Source organism: Corvus brachyrhynchos, unplaced genomic scaffold (assembly GCF_000691975.1).
Source record: "Corvus brachyrhynchos isolate BGI_N302 unplaced genomic scaffold, ASM69197v1 scaffold167, whole genome shotgun sequence".
Classification (NCBI taxonomy): Eukaryota; Metazoa; Chordata; class Aves; order Passeriformes; family Corvidae; genus Corvus; species Corvus brachyrhynchos.
Genome location: NW_008239547.1, coordinates 6,267,506 through 6,295,053, shown reverse-complemented (window position 1 = coordinate 6,295,053; position 27,548 = coordinate 6,267,506). Strand labels below are relative to the sequence as shown.

General features: G+C 39.1%; 1 protein-coding gene across 25 annotated transcripts in view; it reads left to right on the top strand.

The window, feature by feature from the left end:
• Positions 1–27,548, top strand: part of PARD3 (par-3 family cell polarity regulator) — a 451,418-nt gene that overhangs the window by 127,844 nt on the left and 296,026 nt on the right. For all 25 annotated transcript variants that reach the window (XM_008639287.2, XM_017741464.1, XM_017741463.1 and 22 more), the window contains one exon: positions 22,191–22,371. In XM_008639287.2, coding sequence (XP_008637509.1) covers positions 22,191–22,371 — 181 coding nt within the window. The remainder of the gene's footprint in view (positions 1–22,190; positions 22,372–27,548) is intronic.

Sequence of the window (27,548 nt, the reverse complement as noted above, 5' to 3'; positions counted from 1 at the left end):
AAAAACAGTATCTTCTTTCTTCACTATTGCTCCATTGTTCTATATTTCTCAATTATTATGCGGAGTAGATTGTGCTGTCTAATTATAGATGAACCTAGTTAAAGTAGGCAGTCTTTGTATAGGGAACATTTCAGCCATGGTTTTGTTGTTGGCTTGTTTTTAAAGTGCAGTAGGAAAGAAGTTTGAAAGGTGAATGCTTTTATTTAGTGCTTCTGGGTTTATCTGTCGTATCACAAATCTTACTTGCTGTGAATTTACTGTGCACTGAAGTGACATTACCTGGTTGATTTAGTGTGTATAGTTTAAGGTATTAAAGTAATATTAATGTTTTTCAATAATTGCTCTCTCATTTATCAGTATTTTGGTAAATAAAAATTAATGTCCTGCATGTTCATAATGGAATAATTAAGATATTTCAACACAGCAAAAAAAAAATCCAACTCAAACCTATTTCAACAAGAACTTAACCTAGTTTTCCCACAAAAGCCTGTAGAAGTAGGGGCAATATTTTTCCTTCCCTTTTCCATTTCTAGCTTGTCTTCTGAACATCAGGCCAATAACTTCTTGCCATGTTCAGAATATTTCATTTGAATTCTGACAGTAATAACCATGTTTTATTTGGCTGTCAGGGGCCCTGTAAGATGGAAAGATAATGTGTTCATTCTCTGCCCAGTGGGAAGAAAATACATTGACTGTCTAAAATAATATGAGCAGAGTGAGAGCTAGTTAAGTTGATTTTGGGGAAAATAAAAGCAATATATATATTTTCAGTGGTACATTGCAAGCTGTTGGTTAGGTGGACATGGGTAATTTCTTGGGGATTCTATAAAACAAACCAAAACAAACTCAGCCACATCTCTGTGTGAACACAGATACCCACTTGTTTGGGAGGCACCATCACTTGAGATGCTTCCCCGTTTCCTGTACTTTGAGAGGTCTGAACCTTTTCTTATCCATGTCATAGAAGATTCAAACTATTGAAAAGCCTGCAGCCTTTAATAGGGAAATACACTTCCTGGGACATCTGGTGTAGCAAAACTGACTCGAGGAGTTCTGTTCCAAGGGATGCGGCTACGCCTCCATCATGGTCACAGCACTGTAGCAGTAAGGCAGGTGTGTCCTTCCAGGACTTGTTGGGTTGTGGCACATGGAGAATCCAGTCTGTTTGTTTACTCTAATTTTAATTTTGTTTGTTTTTTGTCCAGTTGCTGAAAGTCAGAATATGGTCCTGATTTCCTGCCTGGTGGCAGTGGTGTGAGGAAAGGAACTGCTGCCCATATATGTATTGCTTTTCTTCTTTGTCACTCCCAGCTGCCTGAATCTGTTCCCCACCTCAGTCACCTAATTAGTCTAACACTGTAGACTGTAAGTCTTTAATGGAAAATAGCCTGTGCATGGGATTTTAAAGTGCTTGAAAAGATTCATATTTCACAAGAACACAGTAGGTGGATCATTAATAATGGGCAGGCAGATCTGGAATCCTAAATCTAAAGAGACACCTGCTTTTGCAGTCCTTATTTCTCCCAAAGCTGCTGTGGTGGCAGCTCTGCCCTAGATAAAATGAGAAATCCTTTCCTGTTTGATTGTCAGAGTGTAACTGAGTGGGGCTATTCACTGAGGAAGGCAGAGTCACACTTGGTTGCATTACTGGGTTGTATATACAATGACCTGCAAACAAAAATTGGGCTGTGTTCCTTGTAAATGCCTGTGAGGGGCAGTTTCAGTCAAGAGTTGCATGGGGCTCAGTGGCTAAAAATCAAATCATTGCTTTCTTTTCTGCTTGGGGACAATTTCAGGGAAACCGGGGGCAGGCAGCCCCTTATTATTTTCAGCTTTCGTCTAGACTGCATGTCATTTGTGAGGGTTAGCACTGCTGTGGGTCACACTAGGACCTGCAGGTTGTCAGTGATTATGGTTACATATGTCATGTAGATGGTTTTGGGGATTATGAGTACCTTTAACAAGAATTTTTTCTAACTTGCATTCAGTGTTTTAATTAAAATGATGCTGTAGCTTTCCACAGTTGTCTGTGTAACAGCAATAAACACTTGACTGCCTGTCTGACTAATTCAGCTGGACACTTGTCAAAATAATGTAAGATCTTTTCATATATGCAAGAGTAAAGACGTCTGACCATCCAAATTTTTGTCTCTGATTCAGTTTTTTACTTGAGCACAGTCAACTCTTATTAGTTTGCTGAGTCAAAGATGTGAAAATGACCTATCATGTCATTTTGATGCAGTTTTAATTACTCTTTCAAAATAAAAATCAGATCATGGAGTGGGTGGTGTTACAGACACTTCGTAGACCTTCGTTTATTGCTTTCAGATTAGGCTTAGAACATTAGCCTTGGTCTGGAAAGCAACTGGTGGACATTGTATTAACAGCCATGTTAGTGTCATAAATCACATTTTTGTAGCCTTTTAGTCAATTGTTCCTTGATTTAAGCCACATAGTTAAGATGATGCACAGCATATAATGCTACTGTAGTTGCTCCTCTTTGAACATAGGTTCCTTAAATGTTGTAAATGATATTTGGTGGCAGTTCTCATATTTGTTAACATCCAATACTGTAATAATTGGAAGTACAGCTCTTAAGTGGAATTATACAGTGCTATTTTTAATTATTTTCTTCTCTCCACTTCTCAAATATCTTTGCAATTGAGTAACACAGATGGGTACTTACGTTTCTTAATTTTAGGCATTGGGATTGTGCTGAAGTTAAGCTGGTATCCTCATGTCTATACTGCTAGTGGAAGACAGCTACACCCTCCAGAGAGCCATTCAATATCAGATATGCTGAATTCCCTGCTAATATGCAGAAACTGGTCTAAAAGCAAGAATCTAAGGTTGATGTCTGAAATTATGCAACGCTTCTCCAGGAAAAAATATTACCAAAGTAAATTTTTTTATGGTTTAATGCTAAGGTCAAGTTGCAAAATTAAGTCTGCTACATGACGGTATCAAAATGGAATGAGCTGAGTGTGTGGGAGACTGTTTGGTGCACAGGTTGTAGGAAGTGTGTCTGGCTGCTGAATAGGTGCCAAGCAATGTAGTACTTGGTGCTCCTTGTGGTAGCTGTTCTGCTAACAGCCATGCAAAACCCCAGACTTTGGGGTATCAGAAAAATATCTTCCAGAATATATGTGCAGAGTTAGTACTATGGGTTTAGCTGGCATTGGTAACTGGGTTCTGGCAGGAGTGACTGAGATGCCTCAGTGAAACAGTATAGCCTGAATATAGTCACAACCTCTAACTTTAAAGCATCTTCTAGTTTGTAACTACCAGTATTGGTGCCTACTGCAGGCCAATTACTGAACACAGAATATAAAATTTTATGCATAATCTCCATTTTCTTATTTGATGAATTAGACCTTGACAAAGAGGTATGAGGAGGAGCATACAAACAGTAGCCAGTAGTTGTACGTGGTGCAGGTAGCCCTCCTCTTTCTCCAGCTGTGGTGCCTCTGTGGGTGCTGATGTTGGCCAGCTCTCCATACACTCGTTTTGGAGGGTGCACATGCCTCTGGAATCAGCACACAAATCGCTGCACAGTGGAATTGTGTGAGTGTCCTGCTCTTCCCCGGGCAGTCAGGAGGCTCCTGTGTGGCTAAGAAACAAGCCAACAGCTGTGACCTATTTGCCTGCATATTTTCTCAGACCAAAAGTTACCTGGTAGGCTCTGTACTGCCCACTGGCTCCATGGTGCATGGCCCTTCTCCAGCAGAGTTGCCCCATCCTCAGCTTCAGGAATTATGGTGGACGGAGTTGCAATTCTGGATTCTTAACCAACCAATTCCCAGGTTTTGGGGAGCACAGCAGACAGATGATACAGTGATCTGAAATTTTTCATTCCAAAGTTGGTCAGTGGTCTTCAATTTTTTACCAAAGGGGGCAGAAAATGACAGATCATTCAAGCTTTCCAAAGAGTTATTTAGGGATTAGAGAAAGGAGGAAGTAGAAGCATCCCTTCAGGTTTCACCACCAAATGCCTTTTGCCAACACTAAAACTTGTGTTGTTTCCTTGTCTGACTCTGCTCTGCAGAGAAACCTCGCAGGAGGAATTTAGGAAACTGGTCTCTGTCAGCTCAGCTGGAACAGTTTCTACCTGACAGACTTGCATGCAAGATATACTGGACTTTGAGTGAACCTCTTAAAAAAACCAAACCCCTTTCCTAGTTTGATGTTATAAAGTAAAAAAATTGTGTTGAATGTGTGTTTCTGATGAGAATTAATCACATGTTGAGTGCCTTGGCTGAATGATTTTTTTAAGTTATGTAGGCATGGGGTTTTTTGTCGGGTTTTTTTTTTTTTTTTTCATTCTTCTGTATTACTAGATTTCTAGGATCAAAGTGAACATGGTGAAAAGGCAAGCATGCTGTTAAATCAGTATAGGTTTATTTTACAGGATTCAGAAACTGTTCTAAAAGTTCAAATTCAGGGCTTTCTCATAGGAAGTGTTTGCTGGAAGGTGAATGGAAAAGTACATTAGATCAGCAAAGTGTAAATTAGATTCCAATGTACTTCCAATGCAATATTCACAGTAGCCTATATTGAGCTGTTCATTGCTTTTGCTCACAAGTCTCAAAAGTTTTCTGGGTTTTTTTGGAGGGGATTGGTGAGTGATCCAAGCTGTTCTATACTTCTGAAAACTGAGCGTGCTTTGCATTTCTTCACCCACCGTTCCCTGTAGTTTTCCACTTCTGTGCAATCAGCTGAGGGGGAGCAACCTCCTCCTTATACAAACCTTGTACCTTATACATGCTCTTCTGGGCTGGGCGCGTACCATGGTCTCTGTTTTGGGAAGCATGGAGTGTCGAGGCGCATTGTGTGAATCCAGATTACAGGACGTGCACTGTATTCTTGCTTGAAAGAGCAATGCAAAACACTGAATTGAGTTCTTAGAAACACTTGTCCTCTTGGAACACCTGGTGCTTCAGCTCTGCAGTGATTCACACCAGGGCCACAGTTTCTTCTCCAAGTTACGAGTAGGTTCACCTGCTGGTCCTGGTATTTTTAGGTATTTGGATACTCGAGAAAGTTCCTTCACTCATGAGTTTTAGGGATGGGAGTGGAGTGAAACGAGCATGTAAATAGCTCCAAGTGGAACTAAAGTTTACTTGTGGGAGGGATTGTTGGAAAACCAAGCTCAGTTGTTTTCTCAAAGGATAGTTCACATACCAAAGCTTTGATTGGATCCTCCTGGCATTTTCAACCTACAGTTTGCTAAATTAGAACTGAAGGAATATAGCTGGTAACAGACCCAAAATAAACTCATAAACGAAACTTTATTCATGCAAGGCAACAGATAAAGAATGAACAGAAATATATATAAAGATTGCAGCTTTCTGGCAGTGATGGGGGAGTAAGGGGAGATTAGGCACAGTAGTGCTACTGGGGGCAGAATTAAGTGGCCTGAGATGAAGCGTTGGTTGTGTCTGCTTCTCAGCACGATTTACTTCCCAAATTTCAGCTGCAGATTAATAACTGCTCAATCCCACAGTAAAGGGGTGGGGGAGGCTGCTTTGTATGTGCTGGCTCTGGGATACATCAGTGTTACCTATCCTGTTCTGGTAGCATGTGTGAATGTGAGTCGGGTGCTTTAATTCCAGCACTGCATTCACTGTGCATTCCACTTGAGCTTGTCCTGAGGTCTCCATTCCTGCATCCCACGCTGTGAGTCTTCCCTTTGCCTTGGCATCGCTGCTTGTGCTGCTGCCTCCTGCTCCCACCCTGAAGGCCCTTGTTACCTTTTGATGCTGCCAATAGACATGCTTCCAAAAAAAAAAAGTGCAGTACCTGTCCACTGGCCGGTGCAGGGAGCCAGGACAGAGCTGTGTTTTATACAAATGCTTACACTACTCTTCCCTTATGTAAATGCACATGTGTTTATTCTCCACTCACCTTTGAGCATTGTGAAAGCATCTGAGATCATAAAATAACTGTATTGGACAATGCTAAGCTACTAGTGCCAAAATAGAAATGACATATTCCAGTACAGTGTAACTTCTCTTTCCTCTATGGTTTGTTGCTTGGGTTTTTTTCCTTCTCTTTTCCTCCTATCGCTCCATAATGTCTGAATGTGAAAAGATGGTGGAGACAGTCCAGGTGGTGTTTGCCTTTCCCATCTCAGAAATATCTGTACCAGAACATCCAAAGGAGGTGCTTAGTTGGGAAGAAGAAGTGACTCCATCTTTGGAGCTCAGTGTAATAATGGCATCCTAAGGTGGTTTTTTTTGTTGTAGTTCCTATTGAGGTTAGTTTTGAAAGACAGTAGTGGCTGACAGCGCATGCAAGTGGACTGGGCTGGGGGATGTGCAGCCTCTCTGCTCTCTGCCTTTTGATTTTTCTCTGCTCACTGCCAAGCTGAGGGAGCATTTGTGGGAACTGGCATGTAGTGGGAACTGCATTTTTTTTTCTGTGTGATTTCTAAGGGAATTTAAAATTTCAGTTTGGATTGAGCTTTTCTCCTGTTAGCTGGGGCAAATGCATCTGCGTGTCCTGGTACCAGCACAGTGGTCTGACAGATTTACACTTGTTTGCATTTTTAGGCAGCTGCACTAGTTCACCTCTGAGGACTAATCTCCTTTTCTTCTGCATTAGTTATTTTGGAATTAAGTGTGACATGGAAATATTACATATTTGAAACTTGAGGATTTATCACTTGGAGTTTTAAGAGACTTAGCACAGCTCAAGTACTCTTGGTAAACTAACATAATTTAAAATTTTAATTTAGATCAGCTTAAGGACAAAATGCTTTATCAGTGATCTGTAAATTGTATCGGCTACAACTCAGAATGCTAAAAAAATTCTTTTCCAGCCATTTGCCCCTTCTCATAAGGAATTTGATAATGATTATGGATATGATAAGGAGATACATTGCCTCTGTTCATCGTACAGTCTCAGGCCAATGCTTTAAAACGTGTGCCTAAAGTTAGGTCTAATCAAAGTGCATTTCAGGACCCCGTGGTGGTTTCTGAGGAAGATGTTATAGCCATTCTTTGTGTCTGAAAGTTGGATGACTTTTAAGGGCCTGATCTTTACACCAGTCAGGTCAACAGTGGTTGGCATTGTAGAAAATAAGAACATATAAGGAAATGACAGTTCATTTCCTCAAATTATTTCAATATGTTGAACTTATATATACACACATGGGCACACAGAGCAGGATACGTAAGGTAGTTAGCTCCTTTTCCAGAGGCTGGTCCATGAGCTGCTGGTTTGTACACTGGTGGTACTGGAGCTTCACGACGAGGAGGCTTCCCTCCTCTTCCCCTCACTTCTGGAAGCTGACTATTCTGCTGTTTTTCTTGCTCATCTGCTCCATCAGATGTGCATGGCCTGCATGCTGCCTCTCACACTCTGTATGCTTTGCATTTTTGTGTTATATCCCATTTTGCTCTGCATTCTCCCCAAGACATTTGAGGTTCCCATCTCAGGAATTCCTGCCAAGTTCTGATCTCAGCATCTGTTCCTGACATTATCCAGATGCTCTAATTTTGGGGCCTTTAAAAACATGACTTTTCTGATCCTGTTTTTCTCTGAAACCCAAGTAATCTGAGGCACAGATACGATCATGAAAGTGTTAATCTAATTGTTAAACAATATAGTCGTTCTGGAAAGGACACTTTTGACCACAAGAGTTCTTGCAATTGCTGGTATGTGCTGAATGTAAATTAATTCATTGTGCCTGGGATAAGGTTACTTTTGTGTAGCTGTGGCTAGATGGAGCTGTCAGAATGCGTAACGCGGTTTGATTTATGTGCAAAGGCTACAAGCGTTAGACTTTCCTGGTATGTGCTATTCATTTTACCTACTGTGGGGTTCAGTGGTGATGCCCTTCTACTGTTTTAGCACAGGTGATACAATGTTTGGTAATTATTTTGGAAAGTAGAGAAATCATTTGGGATACAACAATTAGGCACAGAGACTGAAATACGGTTTGCTTTCGGTGAGGGGCATCGTTATCTTGAAGCAAGGACATTTGAAACAGTAACGAATGCATAAATGTTTCTGATTAAATACGTATTTTTTTGTTTTAGTGTGGACAAAGTTCTTTTAATAAATGAATGGTCTCCAGTGAGGCAGGTAATTTAAAAGTGGTCATGCACATGAGAAAAGGTGACCCCTAATGAAAAATATAAAAAACTATCCTCTTTAGAAGCTATGCTGTCTCTCATTTTCAGTCTTTGCCTTTTAATAATAATTGCTAAGATGTTTTAATTAAAAGCAGATCTGGGAGGTATTATCTGCTTCCTCTGTTTAGTCCTTTTAAATGTTAATCACTTTTGACAGCATAATTTACCCAGCTACCTATGTTAGCCTTATGCAATGTATCTGCTTTGTGTGGCACCAAAATACAAACTGCACCCCAAAAAGGCTTTCTAAAAATTCATACAGTTGCGAAGATTAAATGTGGCAGGAGAAATACAAAGAAAGAAGAATTAAATGAGGATTTAATGAGGCAGTCAGAAAAGCTATTTCAAGATGGCTGGAGCTTCCCAAGAAATGATTCTTTCGTGAGAGGTAACCAGATTGAATTCACTTCTGTTTCTGCTGAAAGACATTTAGAGAGCAGTGGAAGGCAGGAGGCAAGACTGGAGGTAGCCTTGGAGTTTGAGGACAATTTCCATCAAGCAGGATTGTTAGGTGCACAGAAGAACATGTAAAAAAAAGGGAGAAAAGAAAAAATGATCTTGCACCCATTTCCCTCCCCCCAAATTTCAACCCTTGACTTATAGTAGTAAAAATTAAAGGGAACTATAAATTAATCAGAAGAATTTATTTGTCTGTAGGTTATAAATAAATAATCTTTCGCTATGTGAGTCAAACAGCTTGTTTTGTGTGATGTTTTTGAATGGAGGCTTTGGTAATCAGATTCCACACACTCTTTAACCTTGTGCAAAATTTAATGAAAAACAGAGTTACTACTGAATATACTGTTTTGCCAGCTCAACAAAAGATGTTAAGTTCTGCATATTTTTGCATAATAAAGATGAGTGTTGACAGTGTAATGATCCATTTGGCACAGATAAAATCATGAATGATTTCAATAACCTTACAACAATATTTGAAGTCAGTATGAAATAGAGACACTTCAACCAGGGCCAGGCCTGCTGGCCTGGTATGAAGTGTCAGCTACTTTTATAACCTTAATTTTTCTAGGTGAGCAAAGAGGAGATATACAGGCTAGATGAGCCCTGAGGAGATGGGGAAGCATTAGGGGACCTACAGGATAGCAGGGATCTGTTTTGAGATTTTCAGTGCAGTTCTTGTCCACAAGTTGAAGCTGATGGGTTTTGGCAATGCTTGTGTCTCCTTCCCTAGGCTGCATGATGCTTATATTATGTGTTGAAAAATACATTTTATGGATATGGGGTGAGTCAAGGTAAAATGTAAGAATGATAGTCTGGTCTCAAGTTTGGTAGCTTGAAATGATTGTGCATACAACTGTAATTATTTTTTTTTTTAAACATGTTTTTTTTATTTATCCAGGTGATGTGGTTGCATTGGTCCCAGTTCCACAGTGATTTAGGGAATTTATTTTCAAAATTAATCCTCTGTCTGGATTCTTTCTGGAGTCTTTCACACAAAATAATTTAGGAGTATAATTCTGTCAGAAGTCTCTATTTATGCTCCTGTTTCTTTGGTTATAATGCTTTAATTCTTCATCCCTGTGTAAAGAAAGAGCACTGCAAGGTGGTGGAGGCTTCTGCAACAAGTAGTCAAGAATCACGGACTGATGCAAAATTATTGTTAGAGCACTATCAGAGATATGCCTTACTGGTCATTCCTGCATTTCATAGAAAGACAAGCACATGACTACCAGTGAATATGTGTTCAAGATGGATGTGATGATATTAACCTGCTAGTTTCTTTCTGAGGTTCTCCCTTCCTACTCTCTTATTTCTTCCTGCTGCTTTTTGTTTTCCTGTTTGCGTTCATGAGGACATAAGAGGTCAGATTTGAAAAGTTGCCAGGTGACTTTTAAAAGCAAAGTTTAAAATATACCTGAGCACCTGATTTCTAGCAACTCTGTGGGGAGGAAGTACATGGGATGCCTTTCCACAAGGCATCCTTATCTGCCAAATTACTGTTGAAAAAGTGTCTCCAGATCATTTTGAAAATGGTTTTGGCATTGGGAGCCCAGGTTTTAGTGAATGTCCCTGGGGCTCTGCTACTAAGTTATTAAACTTGATATTTTGTGGGAAATAAACAGAGGCACTATCTCCTCCTAGCAGGTTACAGTGTGTGGTAGATGGAAATCTACCTGGATATGGATGAACCAAGCTCTTTGAAATTCATACAGAGATCACTGTAATCTTCTTAGCTGTAGAAAACCTAAAGGTGTTTAGGAAGATCCTCTCCTTTCCTGGACTATCAACTGTTGTCTAAGGCGTGTGTTTTGCTTAAGAGCTCCGTATTTGGCATAGGTTCACATAAAAACTGTGGTGAATCAAGATCCTGTGTCTGGGGATTGCCACAGGATGGGATAACCTCCATGGATCTCCTGGTACGTGTCATGTAAATCAGCCCAGTGCTGTTGGACAGCTACCTTTTATTCTTAATTTTGTAAGGATAGTCCTAATGTAAGTTAAGTTGCAGTGTTTTCACCATTGTTATGTGCTCAAGTAATAAAAACTGTTAGTCATGAGGGAACAAGCAGTCAGTTGCATTTAGGGTATTTTAGAACCTTATTTAAAGAAGGGAGGCAAGAATTATTGTCTAATGTGCTGGTTACTTTTGTCATTATACACAAAATGAAGAATACTGTTATTGTTGTCTTAAATGTCAGAGTTAAATGATTCTCTCCGATTTTTTTTTTAAATCTAGATAATGAAGTTAGTTTAAAAAAGCACAATCTCATTGTTTTTCAGACCTCTGAAAAGTTTGGGGGGGGAGGGGATATGTTACACAAAAGGCAAAAGGCACACAGTTTTACCTTTTGAACAGACCTTGACGTTTATTTAAAATAAGCCTAATTTAATCGGTATTGTATTGCACACTGAAGATAATTTAGGCTAGTGTCAAGGACAAGTGTTATCTATTCCTTTGTTGTAGTGAGGTATTGAAATAATGAGTGGAACAGAAGGGAATCAGAAAATGTTTGAAGTTTTTCATCTGTGTCTCTAGATGGGTATTTTTAATCACATTCTCCTGGCTTTTTCATGCAAATTACACTGAACAGCACACACTATATAAAATGAAGAGCTGTATTTTACAAAATCTATTTTCTTGAAGTTTAATAAGCTTGCAAAGATTGTCCTGTGCTTTAACTAACTAGTTACCTTTTTGTATCTCAGCTGAAATTAAAATCTTAGAATTTAATGCTGCTGTTTTGATCCTGTAGCAGAGGAATGGAAAGCCTGGTCTTTTTTTGGAGGTTTCTGAAACCATTTCTTTCTTGGTACTCAATGACTGCAGCTCCCAATGACAGATGAGACAACCGTTAAGATTTAATACATTTTTATTTCAGCAATATATCTTGCTATGTCACACCAGCCCCTCTAATAACCCAGTGTCTGGATTACTTACTGCATAGCGTCACTGCTTAACTGCTGACCTCTGTGGCAGAAATAAAATACTGAACTCCTGTACCGTCCATGCTTTTGACTTGGAAATCTGCAGACCTGCAGAGTCATCCCATACCCACAGGCTCAGCTGCATGGAGTACATCCTTTTGAGCCTTGGCTTGTTTGAAAAGAAGGCAGACTTTCATGGTGTACTCTAAAAGTGTAAAATTGCTTTGAAAGTAATATTAATATAATTGTCCTCAGTGTGGTTCGCATGTCCTTGTTTGTGCTGAGGAATCAAAAATGGAGGAGATGAAATTGGCTTGCTCACATGCTCAGATGTTCCCCAACTACTTCCCAAGCACAGCACTCTCTCTTCTGATACCCTGTTTTTTTCATGCACCACTTTAAAGCCAAGATAGATATAATTTTTTCCTATTTCTTTTCAAAATGAGCTAAGGAGATACCATGGCAAATCACATATTGTGGTAATTTTGCAGAGTACGTCCTTAGCCATGAACAAGAGGATTGTTTGTACAAAGGGATTTCAGAAGAAATCTTTTCTGTATAAATTGAGGATTTAAGAAAATAATAGGGCAGCGTATACAGAAAACTATTATATATGCTTTAAAAGGAAGAGTTGGTGGAGAAACAACTAATTAAAAAAATTCCATTATAAAAACCTTGTGATTGAAAAACTTCCATATTTAGGACAGAGATATTTTCTTCAGCTGTTCTCACAGCCCAAACAAGCATGGATTTAAGCATTTTTGTACCTGTCATATGGAGGGCTTGTGACAATTATGAGAAGAAAACTTCTCTCTAAGCGTAATATCTTCATTTTTACTGAGAAGCATAAAAGAAAAACATGATTGTTTAAAAGAAATTAGGATGATATTCTTTCTTCTTGAACTCCTAACTGTAGTTCTGTTTTTAGTTGTAAGCTCAGAAATGTCTTTACCCCATAATCTTAACCAAACCAGTTCTGCAGTGAGATGTGTCTGCAGCTTTTGTCCTTTTTGGGTTCCCATGGCTGACTCCATCCTCTGTGAGACCCAGGGTGCAGCGATGGCACTGCCCAGTCTTTCAGCAGGGTTCAGCTTAACCACCGTGGCTACCAGTGCTTATGAATGCATTCACTGGGAAGGCTGGGATCAGTAGCTGATTGCAAGAGCTTGGGTAGCATTCCTTAGCATGGTTACAATTAACAGCAGAAATACAGCATTCAGAAGCATGAGTGAAAGTAACAAACTGCAGCTTCTAGACCTTTTCCTGGCCAGGTGAGTTGCCCTGCTGAAGAGAAACTCACCTCCTGGCACCAATGTCCTTCTGCCCATTCTGTCAGCTTCATTAAATGTGGGGTTCCTGCATTTCTGGGTTGTCTGTCTGTAAGAGCTGACAGATGTGGATGGCTATGGGAGTTAGCTGGCCATGAAGGCCAAGACCCAGCCCTGGTGTTGGACTTGCTGTGTCTGTGCAGTAGGTTTAGCCAGGTAAACACATCAGAAGGGCTTTGCAGGATAATCTGTGTGTGCTCTGTGTGTCCCTGTGTCTGTCTGTTGGTCTGTACGTGTGGGCTGGTGGTTCAGCTCTTGGGCAGTGCATTGTGTGCAGAAGTGGTGTCTGGTAGAGTCAAGGTGTAAGGTCATGGAGAACCAAATCCAGCCAACCAAGCAGGCAGCTCAGTGTTAGCTACCACTAATAGTCCTTGTAATAATTTTAACTCTGTTCAGTTATTGTCTTATTTCTTTGTCTAAGCATTAGCCTAATTTATACAACGGAGGTCAGGTCAAGAGTAATTCAGACAGAATATACACAGATGACTTTTGCAGGGTGCCATAGTCATGCTTGCTTTTAGACTGTTGCTCAGCAATAAGGGGGAGAAGGGAAAAAATCTTTTAAATATACGTAATATTAAATGAATACTTTAAATATTTTAACATTTTAAATATATCTAAAATATTTTTAATAGCTTATGAAATTACAGGATAGTACCTAAAACTGCATTTAATTCCTACTGGGAGAAGATTAGATTGCAATTTAATATTGATTCTGGAATTTCTCAGATCAAAGTGCCATGGGAAATGAATAATCTAAAGCGATGTTTTAATAAAAAGCTTGTATATTTACTTCAGAATCATCTCTTAGATTTAAAGAATCATGAAAGCAGAAGATTTTAAAACTACCTGTAAAATTAAAGTATCCTTCAAATCAATAGATGGGTTTTGATCTTGCAAATATGATTTAACTTGGTATGTTATGTTGAGCTTTGAAAGTGAGGGGTGCTTACTTAGCAGATTTGGGAATGACTTACATTGAGACCTATGATGTATTTTCCTGCAGTGGTTATTTTATCTTGTGGGGTTCTGAAGGGGTGGATTATGTTCAGCAAAGGTAAATGTAGAGTCCTGCGTGTGGGCTGGAATAACCCCACTCAGCAGTATGGGCTGGGAAGCTGCTTCCTGGGTAGGGACAGAGCTGGTGGAGAATCGGATGAATGTGGGTCAGTGCTGCCCTTGTGGTAGAAATGCCCAGCTCCACCCTGGGCTGTTTGAACAAGTCTGTAGCCAGCAGATTCAGGGAAGTGATTAGGCTGTACATGAGCTGGCATTGTGCACTCACAGCCCAGAATGCCAGCCATAGCCTGGGCTGCATCCAAAGCAGGGTGGGCAGCAGGGGAGGGAGGGGATTCTGTTCCTCTGCTCTGCTCTGGTGAGACCCACCTGGAGCACTGCATCCAGCTCTGGGGTCCCAGCACTGGAAGGACATGGACCTGTTGGAGTGAGTCCAGAGGTTGCCAAGATGATCAGAGGGATGGAGCACCTCTACTGTGAGCAAAGGCTGAGTGAATTGGGATTGATCAGCCTGGAAAAAGAGAAGGCTTTGGGGTGACCTAGTTGCAGCCTTCCAGTACCTGAAGCGAAGGCATGAGAAAGAGGGAGGATTTTTTCTAAGGGCATGTAGTGACAGGGCAAGGGGGAATGGATTCAAACTGAGAGTAGGTTTAGATTGCATATTAGGAAAAAATTCTTTACTGTGAGAGTGGTGAGGCACTGGAACAGGTTGCCCAGAGAGGTTGTGGATGTTCCATCCCTGGAAGTGTTGAAGGCTAGGTTGGATGGAGCTCTGAGCAACCTGGTCTAGTGAACGGTGCCCTTGTCCATGGCAGGGTGGTTGGAACGGGATGATCTTTTAAGCTCCCTTTCAACGCAAATCATTCTGTGATTCTGTGATTATTTCTATCTGCTTCTGGAATATTTTGGCCTTCTCAATACAAGCAAGACATTACAGTGCTGGCCCGCCAGAGGCTGTCAGGGTGAATTAGCAGGCTGGAAGCCATCACAGGGAAAGGGGGACCTTTGGGAGTGCTCTATGTCCATGTGGCTCCCCAAGGCACAACACTCTTGATGTAACTGCTCTCCGTCAGGGACCGTGAAGATGGAACTGGACTTTTCTCTGAGGTGCACAGGAGTAATGTGAGGGACTACAGGCACATTGTAGCAAGGGAAGTTTCAACTTGATACAGGGAAAAGAATTTCTTAAAACCGAGAAGGCCAAGTGCTGGGAGAGAGCCTAGAGAGGTTGTGGACTGTCTGTACTTTGGGTTATTAAAAAAATGCAACTGGACGTGGCTCTGATCAACCTCCTCTCACTTACCCTGGTTTGAACAAGGGCTTGGACTAGTTGATCTCCAGGTATCTCTTCCAGTTCAGGTTATTCTATGATTCTGAATGAGCTTACACTTCTGTATAATCCACTGAAAATCTAATACAAAGTATTAATATGATAGTGGAATGTAACCCTTTAAATATCCTTATTTTTCCTGTAATACAGTAAAGTTATTGTGAAAAGTTCTTTGTTTGGCTCCCTTCCAGCTACTTTACTTTGAAAAGTTTTATGACAAGCTAGTTCTGGTTTCATGGCTGAAGTGATTAATTAGGACAGGTAGTGATTTTCTTGAAATTACAGAGGTTTGTTGTTTGTGCTACAGCTTATCCTAAATTGAAACTGTGCTTGCCCTTTTTCTCCTTTTAAAATGCAGGTGACGTCTAAGTCTGTAGCGGGCATGCTCAGGTTGCACATCCAGCACAGAATGACTCTTAAATGCTGCTATTTTGCTAATTGATTTTTTTTGGTTTTTAATATCTGTGGGCAGTAGTGTATTATTTGTAAAAATACCTATTTTTTTCTGTATTTTTTCTTACCAGCTCATTGAAACAGTAGTTATATTTAAATGGGTTTTTAATGAGCCATGTAGAAAAGTGAAGCTCAAGGAATAATAGGAATTTGGGTCTGCTATGGGGCTATTAAAGTCAGTTCAGTCATCAGATAACCTACGAATTGATTTTGCATTTAGTTTCTTTCATTTCTAAATAATAATTGGCTACTCCCTTGCTAGAGATTTTCCCGAATTTATGGGTTTTTTTCTCTTACACTCATTTGTTCATTCACAAGCAACTTGTGTTTTGGGATGTTATGGAGTCTGAGGTGCCATTAGCTGAAATTTGATTTACTGGTGGGCCTTATTAAACAAGTACTCCTTAGGTCTGCATTGTAACATGGACTGAGTAATACACAGACTGCTTTGGATATAGGTGGTTTTTGCCAAGCCTAAAGAGCTGCTAGAGAGCTCTGCTTATATTCTCTTGCAATCTCCCTCACTTGTGCTGGTTGCAGAGGGATGTGTGTAGCCAGTTCTGTTGGTGCCTTGCTAGTTCGCTGTACAGGCTGGCTTGAGACTGGAAATGCTTTTTGCGGAGGAAAGGATGCCAGTGATGTTCATGTTTAAATCTTTTGCCAGCCTCCTCCATGTCCTCTTCCCAGCTACTTGCTGCACATATCTGAATGTGTATGGCCATGCTATGAGAGGGGTTGAAATCTCCCAGATCAGCAGTCCAGGTGGCTGTCACAGTGAGTGCAGACAGACACCCATACAGTGGGACTGCAGGACAGGGCTGGGCTTAACCCTCTGGCATCAGGGGTTAAAGGAAATGCTTGAAGTAGCTACTTTAGGTGAACATATTTTCACAAGGCTAATTTAGATTTTAGAATCTCATTTGGACCATCACAATCTATATTCAAGGACCATAAATCCCCTGTGAAAAAGTTCAGTTATTAAGCATAAACTGAGAATCAGAATCCTTGACAGCATTGGTGCCTCACCAGAGGTGTGTGGTTGGGCTGCTCCATCACTTGGAGCTGCCTCACAAGATCTGTGCTCTCTGTTCTCCTGGAGCCAGAAAAATGACAGCTTGTGTGAAAGGCAGTTTTGTCCGTGGATGGGCATCCTGCAGGAGAAGCTGTTCAGCATAAATGCCAGAAGACCATAGCAGCTGTGAAAGGGAGGACCACATCTGGAAGTTGTATAGACTAGGAGGGAAAGTGCAGGTTTCAGCCAGGGGAATCCAGACACTTATGGTTGCTCAGCAGATTAACTACTGAACAATTGGCCACTGAACAGCCAGAACAAATTAGGAGTGCACTTGTATGAAATTATCTCCTAAGTGTCCTTCTGGTGAGAAGAAACCAGATATTTAAAATGGGTCCTAATAATCTAAAAAGGTAAGTGATTTCAGTTTCACTCAGTGTTATAAAGTGGATAAGAAGTGCAGAGCCTCTATGAAACCCGGAGGATATGAAAGCCAGAGGATCAGTTGCTGTCTTTCTAGCAGGAGAATGGAGCTGTAATGCTAACTGATTTTAAAGTAAGTCTGAAATCATTGCTGGTGCCTACATATGAGCCAGTATCAGATTAATCAATAAATATCATGAAAGGATTAGCAAGTTTTGGACAAATACTTAGGAATATGAAAAATTCAAGTGATCTTTTTGACCATCTTGTCATAGTGGTGGAAAAATACAGAAGTTTCTCGCTTTATGAATTTCTGCAGAGTGGAGGATTTCTGGTTTTGTGGTTTTGTGCTGGAGAGAGATGACCTGATCAGACCATTTGATGGTGATGAATTGGTTTATATGATGGTAGTACTTAATGAAAATGTAAACAGCCATTGCTGGTGGAAATAGTTTTTTAATCCAGTTAATTAACATTCAAGTACTTAATCTAGTCTATTAATTAAGACTGCATATGTGTTTACTAATTTTTAATTACTTTAGAATAGACGGAAATTGTAATAATTAATGTTGGAATGCAGACTGCTGCTGCTGTGTCAATATTAAAATAAATCAATCTTCTTGCCTTTTATTTATTTAAGTAAATATAACCTGGTTAGTGTCATGTGTTGAGTCCCAGACAGAGCAATAGAGAAGCTCATCCTCTCTTTTAAAAAGAGTAAGATTGTAATTAATTCAGTACAAGCTGGTGTTATAGAGGGCTGAATGCAGTTAGAGGCTGGAATGCCTTCCTCCTATCCCAGAGCCAAAGGCGCCTCAGTAAAACTTTGTTTTGATATCTCAGGCTGTGAAATAATTTCTTTGTAAGCCATTTGCTTGATGAAGCTAATATATTAAGCAAAAAAAATTATGTTACTCTCCCTTCATTGTCTGTTTGCTATCGAAAGACTCTATCAGTCAAAAGAGAAGAGCATTAATTTGCTGATTTTTAAACCATATTTCTACATTTTTTTGTCTTCAGTTGGATAGCCATAAAAAAACCCCACACCTCTTGAGATACACTAATGATGACAAGTAAGCTTTTTACAGCTGGGATAATTGTTGAATTATACTGCGGTTTTGTATTTCTAAAAAAAGAAAAACTAGTTGGTTAAACACTGAATGTTGTTGCTTTTTAAAATAATCATTTCTTTTGTTGATAATTCACACATGATTGCTTGTATTTCTTGCTGTGGAGTTTAGAAAGTATTTTAGTTTATGCAGTTGACCATTTGAAGATTTACTCTAATTCCATTGCTGAAATGGGATTAACATTTCCATATGTTATGATCTGAACAAAGCTGCTGTCTTTATATCTGAATATGTTAATGAATATTTGAAAGGGATTTTTTTCTTGAAAAAGTTGTATACATATACATTGGGGACCAAAATCTTGCATTATTCAAACTGATGACTCTTCCTATGCCATCTTACTGTGATAAATGATGATATTAAAACCTCTCACCTTTCTGTTGTTTTTGCCATATTATAATAAGCATGCCAATCTAAATTAAGCCTGTCGTTTATTACAGTTGTTTTGGGATGACAAAGGGGTTTGTTTTTATTTGATTTTATTTCCTATTTGCAGATTTTTAGTTCAGTGATTGAAAAATACAGGTAGTCCTGTTACCCCAGGTGATGAGAACTACTGTAATCAATTAAACCATACTCTCATATCTTTGGTGCATTCAAGTTGAGGTCCCATGGAATAGGAGGTAGATAAAATATATAATAATAATGATTATTAACTATTGTTAAGATGATACTTGTCTTTGGTGTGAGTTTGTCTTTCACAAAGAAAAATAAAATTAAACCAATGCAAATGGCTCCAATACTCATTAAATTTTGGTGGAAGTTCTTTTAAAGAACTGATAGTGGTCTAATATTGAACAGCTAAGCTATTTACTTTATTAAAGCATTACTATGGTTTGTTCAGTCCTTCTGCTGTTCATTTCTGCATAAGATTGGATGTTATGATGAGTTTCTCAGGTCACTGAGAAGTGATGAGATCTAAAACTAAAGAACAGAGAACAGGAGGCACAGCTCATTTCAGGTATTTGAAATAATAGAGTGATTCTTGAAAGGCTAGGATAACTTCAGTTATTTATTTCTTATTAAAGAAGAAAATAATCAACATGGAAGCAGTCTCCTGACAATAAAGATGTTTCCAGAAAAGGTAGTCATCTTTGTTTTCTACTCTCTTTAAATCTGACATCTAAAGCCCAGCAAAATACCATAGGCTTACCATTGACTTTAAGGCTGATAAAAACTGGTCTAGTAATGTGTGCTCCATTCTTTGCCAAATTAAAGACATCTCTGTGGCCTTCAAACATGACTCACTGAGAGGCCTTTTCCCTGGCATGGAGCAGTGTTTATCTCTGTGGGTTCCTGCAGCAAAAGATTCTTCCTAGCTCCAGCGAGCTACTCCTGTGGTTCCTTCTACATGTCCGTAAGGTGTCTCTTAAAGATTTTTGTTTTGTTTCTTGTTCCTGCAAGGATGGTAGTTGAGGTGTGATCTCTGGGCTTGCAGCAGTACAATTCCTCTCCTCAAATAATCTTCTTTGATTAAAATAAAGGGTGTTGGAAAAATCAGAGATAAATGCTTGGTATCATAATACAGTGCAACATGTTTGGCTGTTCTTGTTTCCTGCGAGGTCCTCATATTGCAGAATGGCATACCAGGGTCTGGAAATCAAGATTCAACAGTGTTTATTTGCATAAAGTCTTCCAGTCCCAAAGACTTTCTAGCTCATTAAGAGGACTGAGTGTACCATGGTATTGTGTGTGCTGTTTTACAACGAACTTCCTAACCTGTGTTCCTAATGCTAATTAGATTTTGAGAAGGCTGACAATGCTTGTGTTTCTTCATGCTGAAAAAATGTTACAACTTGGTATGCCTTTTAAAGGAACTGAAGCCTTTTGAAGGTTTGGTGCTGTCAAAATAGCGAATACCTGCAAAAAATGATAAGATCAAAAGCTAAGCTTGAAATAAGAAACATTCATTTGTAGATGTTCTGAAGTTATAGGTTGTAGACTGTCTGGAATAGGCAAAAAGCTGGAGGCAACTTAGAGTAGGAGATAACATATATAGAGATTTATATGCACATACCTTTTTGCGTATATATAATACCTATAAAATACTTGCAGCTGCATACATCAAATAATATTTTTCAATCAACCTCAAAGGAGCAGAATGTAATTGAGGGATTTATCTTGATGCATGACATGCGAAGGACAAAAAGATTTGATGTTTCATGCCTAGGATTCTTAAATGCTTTGTTTGTCTTTTGTTGTAATACCTTACAGATCTTCAGATGTGGATTAATTTATTTCCAGTTGCTGGGGATTGGTAATTAGCTTACTATAAAACAGTAAGAGAGTTATGAGTAAAGTTTTAGAAGCATGTTTTTGTAAGCATTGATATTTCACAATGTGTTAGAAAATTAAATTTCCAATACTCTTGAGCTACTGACATTTTGGTGTTGTCACATCTCTTTTGTGTGTAGATTTCTCAAGCATAAAATAATGACTTTTATGGTAAAAACATGTTCCAGCTGTCTGCAGCTGCAGTCTGGTTTTCCTGCTGCTACCTACCTTTCAGCCAGCACTGGAGAGAGCATGGATGTTTTACCCATTACCAGTTTTTTCTTTCTGTTTTTTGCATGCCTGAGCCTAAATTTGCATTAGATGTGGAATTATTGGCAGAAGTTTGCTACTCTCTGTAATTTCAAAATGACTGGTTAAAAAGAGTAAATGCCTGAGAATACTTTCAAAAGCTGAATTCCCAAATGGTTTCCACTTGGGCGTAGAGTTGTGGTTTTAAATTTTGTTATTGGTGCTTATGTAAGTTAAATTTGAGTAAAGGGACTATTATTAAAATCTTTTGGCTAAGATGATGTTGAAATTGCTTTAAAAAAAAAAAAGAGAGAAAATGACCTCTGATGCCTTTAGGTTACATAAAGTTTTCGCTGTTGTTCTAACAGAATAAACTATTTGCAGTGCCCTGCATAGGTTTAAGTTGATTTGCTCCATTTACCCTACCAATTTGGACAGAAGAATGTAATGCTTTCTTGGAAATGTCTTTCAGATATTATATTATAGATTAATTTGCAGGCTGCAGAATGCTGCTATCCATAAAACTTTTTTCTCCATCTTGAAATTAAGTTCTAAAATGAAATGTGTATAAGAACTGGCATTATTTCTTTCAGTACGTTACCAAAGATAAATTGGGATAAATTATTTGTTTAAAATAAATGCATAAAATCATTTACAGGGGAAAAAGTATCTCAGGTTTATCAAAAATCACCATGATGTTTCCCTATTTTTCTTGCAGTGATGAACACAGATTTACGAGATCTTTATTAAATTAGTGACTCGGCAAAGTTCTAAATTGGACTTGAGATTTCAGACTTGTCTTGGAGAAGTTGATTGCAAGCAAATACAGAGTATCTCCATAGATCTGACTAAAGGACTTTTGCAAGAGAAGCCCACAAGTTAGGTCATAATAATAGATAACAGATCAATAGATGGCAGAGTAATAGATGATAACTGGTTGTGATTATAACGCTTGGCTTTGCATTTTGTCTGTAGCTTTCAGTGTGTATTAACATAACTTCTTCTTGTATGTTCTTATTCTGTAAAACTGTGGCTTTTACTCATGATTTGACTCTGTAGTAATGATGCATATAGAGGCATTTAAACAAAGATATTAAATTCCAGTGCACAGGCATCAATCCACACTCAGATAGTTTTCTGCATTTCTGGGTAAGATGAAGTGGTTTGCTGGGGAAGGTGCAACCCTTGCTTTCCTGACTTGGTGCCGTTCTTTCTGTGGCTCACAGTGATGAGTTTCATGTCCCATCAGAGCTATTGACCCTTTGTAGTATCCAGTTAATGGCTGCCTTTCCTTGGGCTGATGATGTTGTGATCTAGGCATTGATTGGAGTCTCTGCTGGTAGACACTTCTTGCTCTTTGGTGGGAAAAAATGGTGAAATGCTGATCTGCATTGGCACTTTGATGGTGTTGAGGTTTTTTTTTTTAACAGTAGATTTAATTGTTATTTCCAGCTCGTGGCTGTGTTTGATGAGCAAGATCCACACCATGGGGGTGATGGCACCAGTGCCAGCTCGACAGGCACACAAAGCCCAGAGATTTTTGGCAGTGAGCTTGGCTCCAACACGGCATCGGCCTTTCAGCCTTACCAAGCAACAAGTGAAATTGAGGTCACCCCGTCAGTCCTTCGTGCAAGTGAGTAAATGTTCTCGATATCTCAATGCATTTCATCTAAATTTACAAAGATGCCAAGTGCTGTTATCCATTGATGCTGCTGGGAAAAATGATTCATTATCTGTCCTTATCGAAAACTGATCAGAACTGAGAAACTGCCTAAATGCTTCTCGCATGCAAGTAAACAAACCTGTTCTGTTTTAATAAATTATTTATAAGCTTGCTTTTAGGAGCCATAAGCTCCTTCTATGCTGCCAGTTTAAAAATGTCATCACACTGAAAATCACAGCAAAATTTCCAAATGTAGTTGCTGCAAGGTGTAATTTTCAGTTTGCCAGTTATATTCCATTTAATGAACAAAATGGTAGAAAGAAACTAAAGGTAGGAGCACTTTCTACTTAACCTGTCAATGTTGCTAGGTTATGCCTGTCACCTTTCCATAAAAACACCTGCTAAAACGTGTATTTACTGTGTTGCAAAAATACACTTCTTTAAAAAGCAGAAACTATAGCCAGAAACATCTCTTTATTTTGTTTATTTCAATGTGGTGAACATTTGTTGGAAAACAATGAATTACTTATCGCATTTCTTGCTCAGACAGGTTCTTTGAATATTTCAGCTTATTAAGAAGAAAAATTATGGAATGAAATTTACTATGTAATTTTCATTGCTGTTGAAAGTACTATGCAGACAAGGATGGATATGTGGATAAAGCATTGTGTCCTTTTATCTGTAGTGTCTATCATTTTGCTCACTGAACTTTTGAAATAGTGACTCCACTCCAGAAAATTCTTAGCAGAAGTTAGTATTATCAGTCCTTTGATGTTCTACAGATACACTGTTTTAAACAGCCCTGTGTAATTTCCAAGAGACTGCTTTTGTGTAGGTGTTCTTTTAATGGTTAAAATCTGTGTTTAAGCATCAGGTAAAATGCAAATGGAAAAGTTACCACTCTGTTAAGTTTGAGGGGTTTTGTACCAGAATATTTCCTGTAAAATTAAGGGGAATAACATTTAACAATTAGCTTACATAGAGCTGAATGTGTATCTTTTCAAGCTGTAACTATGCTTCACTGAAACACAGAATTAAATTAGGGAAGGATTAATGGCAGAATAAAGAAGTATCCTGGAATTTCAGGACCCTTCCATTTTGCTGTCACTAGAGTATGTCACTGCTAAATGCACATCTAATTTCCATGCATAAGCCAAAAAACTGTCCTCCTCGGTTCTCAACTTAGCGGGGGTTAGGGCAGGCAAATGCATACCCATTTTCTCCTTAGTGTGATTATCTGGTGTATTATACAATACATGAACGTTAGTGCATCAAAATTATATAGTACAGAAAAAATTCAGTAATATATTGGACAGCTCACTTATCTTTGGTATCATTCTGGAAAATACATGGATTACTTGGCTAGTTCACTGATTGCAAAAATGGCCAAAAAGGAGTTTGAGACCCTTCAATACAAATATCTTTAGAAATACAGAAGACTTTTAAAACTGTTGGTAAGGATTATAACTCTTTGACACTTTTTATAAAAGCACGAACAAATAAAGTGTGTGAAACAATTTGTAATTGCTATCAGAAATCAGAGATGTTCTCCTATCTATCTAATTCCTTTTTTTAAATGTTGACAGATATATTTTGGTTTTAAATGTTCCAAACTACAGGCTTAGAATCCCAGTGCAGTAATATTATCCCATATTAAACATACCTATTTCAGGAATTTCATTTAAATATACATTGAAAATGGAAATACTATCCTTATTGTGTTTCCTTTATAACTTGTGAAGTGAAGCATAGCATACAAATGGTATTCTCAGTATTTCAAATAATTATCTTCTTACTGTGTAAGTTCTATTCAGCAAATAAAACCCATCCAGTTTTGCGGTAGATGCAGATCCTGATTATTACATGTTGACAAGGTCATATATCTATTAATTGGATTGGAGATGGGATACAAAATTGCTGTAATTATTGTAATTTTCCAGCTAATTGCAGGGTTGGCGGTGAATATTTTACTGCTAACAAATGAAAAACAGTATTCCATCTGAAATTGGTTTATAGCATTTGAGACGCTTTGTTTTACATCTCTGGTGCTTTTTGCGGGCAAGGTGGGCTCTGTTTCGGAGCGGTTCCCGTGCGGCCGCGCAGCTTTGCGCCCCTGTGCTGCTGCTCACCTGCACCCTCTGCTCCCAGGCAGCATCTCAGTGCATTAGGCTGAGGCTCAAGGGCCTGCTGAGATCCTCCTCTCTTTGTTCTGGTTGCCATGCTACCCCTTTTTGTTTGTTTATAGATCACACCATCGTTCCTCTCCCAGCAAGGGAAAGGTTAGCTACATCAGGTCCAGCTGGAAAAGTGATATTCATCTGGAGTCCCTCTTTTCCCATGCACAAACACAGCCTGTACTTTGCATGTCGGGGGGGTGTGTGTGTGTCAAATTCAGTCTTCCCATATAAACGTGGAAACAAAAATGAGGCTGGCTCATACCCCGTGTGTTGTTTTGCACTGTGGAAACACAATTCATCAATACAAGCAGTTGATTTATTTATGTTTCTTATCTAGCTGTTTCTTTTTTACTGCTTTTCTGTTACCCAAGTTAAACTTCTTGTTGTATTTCATCACTTCAGCTGCATCTTTTTCCTAAGCCTACAGTACACAAGGCGTTTTTTGTGTTGTGCCTGCGTGCTTTCTGGGAAGAAGTTGGAAGCTCACTGCAGAAGATTGTTAAAGCAGACTGATGTTTATTCCCTGCTGAAATATAAACTGGAGACGCAGGTGAAAATTGCCAAACCTAATGAGCAATTTGGCAGATAAGACAGGATGTCAGGCAGTGACAGTTCAGCAGCGGGTGCACTGCCTGTGAACCGCATTGTTTGTTTCACAGTACCGCATTTAAATATTGTAAATAAAATCCTTTTCCAGCTACATGAGATATTGTGGAAAGGGTCATCCTCTTTGTCTTGTTTTCCTTTTAAATTATTTAGCTTGTTCAAGAACTAAGACCACCCTTGGTTATTTGTCTTGGTGTGATTATATGTAACAAGTCTCTCTGAATATTTCAGCAGTTACAGTGAAAAAACATTTTTAATACATAACATTATTTTGAAAACATTATAAGAGAGGTAGAGAGGCTTGGAGAGCTGATGTTTTTTCCCTTAGGGGGAATAAGATGTTGTGGAGATCTTTTATCTTCAGCCGCTTAATGGAAGGGTATTGAGAAAATGAAGCCAGATTCTTCTCACATAGGCACATTATTGCTGGAGACAACAAACATGGAAACATTTTCAACATGGAAAATGCCAGTTAGAAATAAGGAAAACTATTCTCACCTGGAGAGCAAAACAAGTTGCTCAGAGAAATTGTGGCATTTCCATGTGCTTGGAGATGGACAGAAGTTGACTGAACATGGCCCTGAACAGCCTGATCCAGCTGGTGCTTTTTTTGTGTGACTGAATAAACCAAATGACCTCCAGAGATCTCATGCAACCTTTGTAATTCTGTGATTACAAGTATAATTAATAAAATTAAACAATTTGCTTCTCAAAGCTATTGCTTGCAAAAGTGAATGGTGTCCACAGTGACATATTTAGCAGACAGGTGTACGAGCATGTTGTGCGTGTACTGCTTCCCACCCTGGTTTATATTGTACTGGTTTTTGCCCGTGTGACACAAATCAGCTGCCTGTGCATTTTACAAGACCGCTGCTTTTGTTTTCAGGATGTCTTATAGGTGCTTCAGTTGCTTAAAAATGAGATATGAGGCAATTGTAAGCTTCTCCTAAAGGCTGGAGGGTCAGCATCTCCCAGAACACTGGCCAGAGAGCCTAAGAAATTACGAAGAGCTAGCTGGAATTGGTGCACTCCAGTGATGTATTTGCTCAGGTGATCTGTATCATATATTTTAGTAGGACTCTCAGCATCCATTTCATATTCTGGTCACAGAAGCAGACTATGAAAAAAAAAAAGATCTAGATGAGAATCTTCTGAAATGAGTGCACAGCTGGCTGTGAAGATGTACTAGAAGTGCAGAGAAGCAAAGAAATTGCTTCAGCTTCACATCGTTGTTTACCCAGCAGCATGGCTGTTGCTTTAACGTTCCCTGTGTGCAAGTGTGCTCTCACCCTGCAATCAGCACAAGTTTATTCCTCACAGGTAAGAGCATACATGCGGACTTTGACTGGGAATTCATTGTTATAATAAAGTTCCTGACCTTGCTTGCCTTTGAATTTCTGTCTCTTTCTCAGCTTTCTGAGTAGTTATTAGTTGTTCACTGACAAATTAGTAGGACATATCAAGTATAGCCCCTGAGGGCTTTCCTAGTTTAAGGACTGTTTCAGTATTTTAATAAGTCTGAACTGGAATATAAAATATTGTTTAAAAAAAAAAAACTTAAGATGGAGTTTCAGGCGCAGTGTTTCAGTTCAGCATTGACTTTTGATACATTTATAAACTGTTCAGAAATCAGTGAGATGGGCACAGCCACTGCATCTAGGAAGAAAAAAGTAATTTGCAAGGCAGTATTAATGAACAGCAAAGTCCACAATAGTGTGAGAAGGATCCTGGCAATATAGTGCATTACTACAGTGCAATCGGGCATTACACTATTCCATCAAAAGATCAAAAGCAAATGCTGTTGTGGGCTCACTGTTGTGAGCTGGAAGGCTTAAGCTGGAGTGAGCAGTTGTGGTGCCAGCTGTGGAGAAATTCTAAACAAGTTGGAGAGAGTCAAAAGAGAGCAACAAGAATAAGTTGCTTTGGGGACTGTGATGAATTGGTAGGACTGGTTTATTAGTTAAGGAAAGATAAAAGTGGTAGGCTCCAAGTCTTCAAATGTGTTGGTATTCTTCTCATTCTTCATGTCTGATAAGGAGAATTGGCATTTCCTGGGAAAAAGCCAATTTTAGTAACTCATAGGGCTAGAAAACATGTTTACACATCATGTAGCAATGCAGTATTTGTGGGAGTGGTTAAGAGTCAGGTTCTGTGTGCTGCTAAGCACTCTCTGTGCTGTGCTCTAATGCAGGAGGGCTGGTGGGGGCAGTCTGTCCTGTTCCTGGCTGAGCTGTAAATATTTATAAGGTAAAGGCCTTGGTTTCATGGTTTGGAGCACTCCATGCTAGTGTGTTGGCAAAGAAGTGCAGAGGTGAGTTCATACTTGTTCCGGTTTCAAAACCGATGATTGTTTCAGCACTCTTT